Source organism: Micropterus dolomieu, linkage group LG06 (genome assembly GCF_021292245.1).
Source record: "Micropterus dolomieu isolate WLL.071019.BEF.003 ecotype Adirondacks linkage group LG06, ASM2129224v1, whole genome shotgun sequence".
Lineage (NCBI taxonomy): Eukaryota > Metazoa > Chordata > Actinopteri > Centrarchiformes > Centrarchidae > Micropterus > Micropterus dolomieu.
This window is the reverse complement of record NC_060155.1, coordinates 16600250-16604014: the sequence shown is the minus strand read 5'-3', so window position 1 is coordinate 16604014 and position 3765 is coordinate 16600250. Positions and strand designations below refer to the sequence as shown.

Here is a 3765-nt window from a genome sequence, read left to right as displayed (position 1 = left end):
TTGCACTCATATTTGTCATCGCAGTCAATCTTCCCCACGCCCTTGTTTTTCTTACATTTACATTTCTCACTGCAGTGATTGGTGTACCACACTTTATTGAACTGACAAGAAAGAGAGTGTCATCATACTGCCCATACCATATCCGCATTCACCATTTTTCATAAAGTATTCTTAAGTATTTGAAAATCAATTAAGACTTGTGCCATTGATGAAGAGTTATTCTGAACAGTCACTCACCTGATGTTTGGTGCCACTCCCATCCACACATCCACAGTGTTGTATCGGCACACAAACCATCAATTTCTGCACAAAGCCTTCATCACACACACATCCCTTCACACAACCCATATTGTCCCTGCAGTTTGGTGGACCGTTCAAGTATGTACAGGTTGGACTGCAGGCAGGCATACAAGTGGTGTAATGACTGTTCTTTGGGCAAGAGGGTGCTAGAGAAAGAGAGAATGGTAGAGATATCGTGTAGAGCTATACTTGGTTATAGGCTTAAAATGACAAACAAAAACTAGAACTGCAAGCAGTTGTAAGCGGGGTCCAAGCCTCCCGGCGCAAGCCGCCCCCGCTGGCCCTGAGGAGGGTGTGCGAGTTGGTCCGGGCGCCCTGCCGTCGTACCGCATGTTTGGTGTTGATGGGCCATTCCAAACAGAGGCAAAACGTCCTGCCTTTGAGGAATGGGATTTAGTGAGAGATTTCAGCTTTGCTATTAGCACCACCTTTTGCACCAAAATTGTCATGTGTGATCAGTTGTGGTTGTGGAGATGTAAAATGCATGTAAGTCTATAGGATTTTTTTGAATAGCGCCAACTTTTTGTCAGATCAAAATTCCCTCTACAAAATTTCGGTCCAGAGATGGTCTGTGCCAAGTTTCATGCCCATCGGACTTGCTGCTTCGGAGGAGTTAATTAAAATAGGTTTTCCAGTTTCCGCGATTTCGCGAACTGAAAACTTCATCGCACAGAGGCGTGTCCTATACCATTGGAAGATTCAGCTCGATCCCCCGAATGCATGGATATAAGGTTTTTGATATCCGCCGTTGTAGGCGGGAGTTAAAGGCCAAACGCGTTGACCTTGCTTATAGCGCCCCCTAGAGGTAGAAGTGTGCGGATTTTTGCGCCTGAGTTACGTGCAGTGAACTGGAGCTACCCTAGGAGTTTCCGTCTAGGCTGCAGTATGAGTTTTATGCACGGAAGAATAAAAAAAATAAATAAAAACGAGAACGAAAACAATAGGGTTCCCAGCTCCCCTGGTACTGGGAACCACGATGCCTTGCATTTGCGGGTTCCCAGACCCACTCGGGCTTGGATCCCTAATGAATATACCATTGTTATTTTTTCTTAGCGTATCTTATATCACAGGTGAGTTTTGCCAAACATGTGAGGTGTATGATGTACATGAAGTTTACATTATGGAAAACCCAGTACATGTTTAAAAATAGAAAAAAAAATATTTCTAACTTACTTGGTACAGGTGTGGTTGGTGGTTGTGGTCTAACTGTTGTTGGTGGCTGTGGTTCAGTTTCAGTTGAAGGGTGGGGTCTTGTTGTGGTTGGTGGCTGTGGCTGAGCTGTGGTTGGTGGGCTAGTTGTTGTTTGTGGCTGTGGCTGTGTGTGCGATGGTGTCTGTGGTATTGACAAAGTAGATGTTTGTGGTTGTGCAGCGGTTGAGCTGTTTACTGGAGGAATCTCTGGACCTTCTGTTGCAACTGGATTGAAGGTTGTGGGAGCAGGGGTTGTTGGTTTAGCCAGGTCTGAAACGGCATTTCACAATCATGGCACTCATAATTTTTCAGTTAAGATGTGTATGAACTAAACTGAAGACTAGTAGGAGGACAGAATTACCTCTACAGTGCCCATGATAAAGAGATACATCATCTATGGCCACATCAGACTGATTGTTGGAACCTCTTCGCCCCTCAAAAATTATCTAAAATTAATTGAACAGGTTAATACAGTATCTGAAATAGCGTACAGATTCAGTAGGTCCTGTTACACTCATTTATTGTTGCAGCTATTAATTACACTGTTTTGGTCTGCAGGTTTCTAACATTAGATGTTAAAAAACATCTTAGGTCGGTAACTCACCTGGAAAGCTCCAGTTGTTGTCAAGTCCACCTGAGCCAGGTGCCACATATTTCCTTGATCATTACTCTTCCACCAAACAGCATCAGCCAGTCTGTCCTGGAACAAGTAGACATGAAGGCCCATTGTATCGGCTGAACCGTGCATATGGTACCAGAACTGCAGACACTGAGGACCAGAGTTAGAACACTCAGAGCTGATGAGTCGGGCAGTGTCCCCATATGACACACTACTGGCCTCAATGTAAAGATAGTGGCCATCTAGAAAAGAGGAATTAAATTAGATATACTTTCCACGATGAGCCAAACTTTATCCTTACCTCTGATATTATCCGTCACCATTTATATTATTACATAGAGGATTGAGTATCTTACCACCAGTGTGGTCAGCAGACGGCCCAGTCATCAGGGTGGGGGTGGAACCATTTTTCCATGTCCAGTCAAAAGCATCTGTGATCATCTGATTCCAGCTGCAAAGGTTGCTGTCAAAGCTACAGTCAATATTGCAGACTACAAGGGAAACGTTTGAAAAACAAAAACATGAACTTAGCATTGAGGCCCTTGTGCAACTTATTGAAGATTTAGACAGTCATTAAAAATTTTTATTAATTCAGTTTTTATGGGACTAGACACAAATGTTAACTTGTCACCACACTTAAGCTTTCTGATGCAGAAACAAGTGGCCCATAAAATTATACTTCCTGTACAATTATCTGGGTGTGAGGGGAAGTTGTGGAAAGAAAGCTCAGTTCCACTAATCAGGCCAGGTAAGCGACCAGGGATGGAAATTAACACCCACCACCCGCCAAATGCGGGTGGATTTTCTGTTTGGTGGCAAATTGTTAGAAGGCTTTTGGCAGGTAGCCAATATGGCGGGTAGCATTTGGTAATTAGCATCACACCAGTGTTATACCAAGGTTTACATGCCTGCCGAGAATTGCATGTAGCTCTCAATACTGCTTTTTAAACGCTATAATATTTGTGGGGTTCATCAATGTTGATCAATGATTCGAAGTATATATTTTATGAATGTGTAGAGTCCTTAATATTTTAATACACTTAGTAGAAGTAACATTCCTTGACTTTCAGCAAATATATGTGGTGATAACTGCGTTTGGTGTGCAGAGCAAAGTGTCTGAAAAGGGCCTTAAGAGGCAGATGCATAATTTGGCAGAGTAGCTGTTGTAGGCTACCTGCAGAGATTTGCATTCACCTCTTTTCTCAGCATAAATAGGCGTCTGCTGCTAATTACCAAATAGAATTATTAAATAGAAGTTAAATGCCGAATATACAGTGGGTACGGAAAGTATTCAGACCCCTTTAAATTTTTCACTCTTTGTTTCATTGCAGCCATTTTCCAAAAATCAAAAAAGTTCATTTTATTTCTCAGTAATGTACACTCAGCACCCCATCTTGACAGAAAAAAAACAGAAATGTAGAAATTTTTGCAAATTTATAAAAAAAGAAAAACTGAAATATCACATGGTCATAAGTATTCAGACCCTTTGCCCTTTACACTCATATTTAACTCAGGTGCTGTCTATTTCTTCTGATCATCCTTGAGATGGTTCTACACCTTCATTTGAGTCCAGCTGTGTTTGATTATACTGATTGGACTTGATTAGGAAAGCCACACACCTGTCTATATAAGACCTTACAGCTCACAGTGCATGT

The 3765-nt window shown here is 42.1% G+C and overlaps 1 protein-coding gene across 1 annotated transcript in view; it reads right to left on the bottom strand.

The window, feature by feature from the left end:
• LOC123972716 (zonadhesin-like) overlaps positions 1 to 3765 on the bottom strand; it is a 12628-nt gene that overhangs the window by 2267 nt on the left and 6596 nt on the right. Inside the window, exons 2-5 of the mRNA XM_046052332.1 lie at positions 2467 to 2601; positions 2096 to 2352; positions 1853 to 1937; positions 1474 to 1761 (exon numbers count right to left, since the gene is read on the bottom strand). Coding sequence (XP_045908288.1) covers positions 1474 to 1761; positions 1853 to 1937; positions 2096 to 2352; positions 2467 to 2551 — 715 coding nt within the window. The 5' untranslated portion in view covers positions 2552 to 2601. The remainder of the gene's footprint in view (positions 1 to 1473; positions 1762 to 1852; positions 1938 to 2095; positions 2353 to 2466; positions 2602 to 3765) is intronic.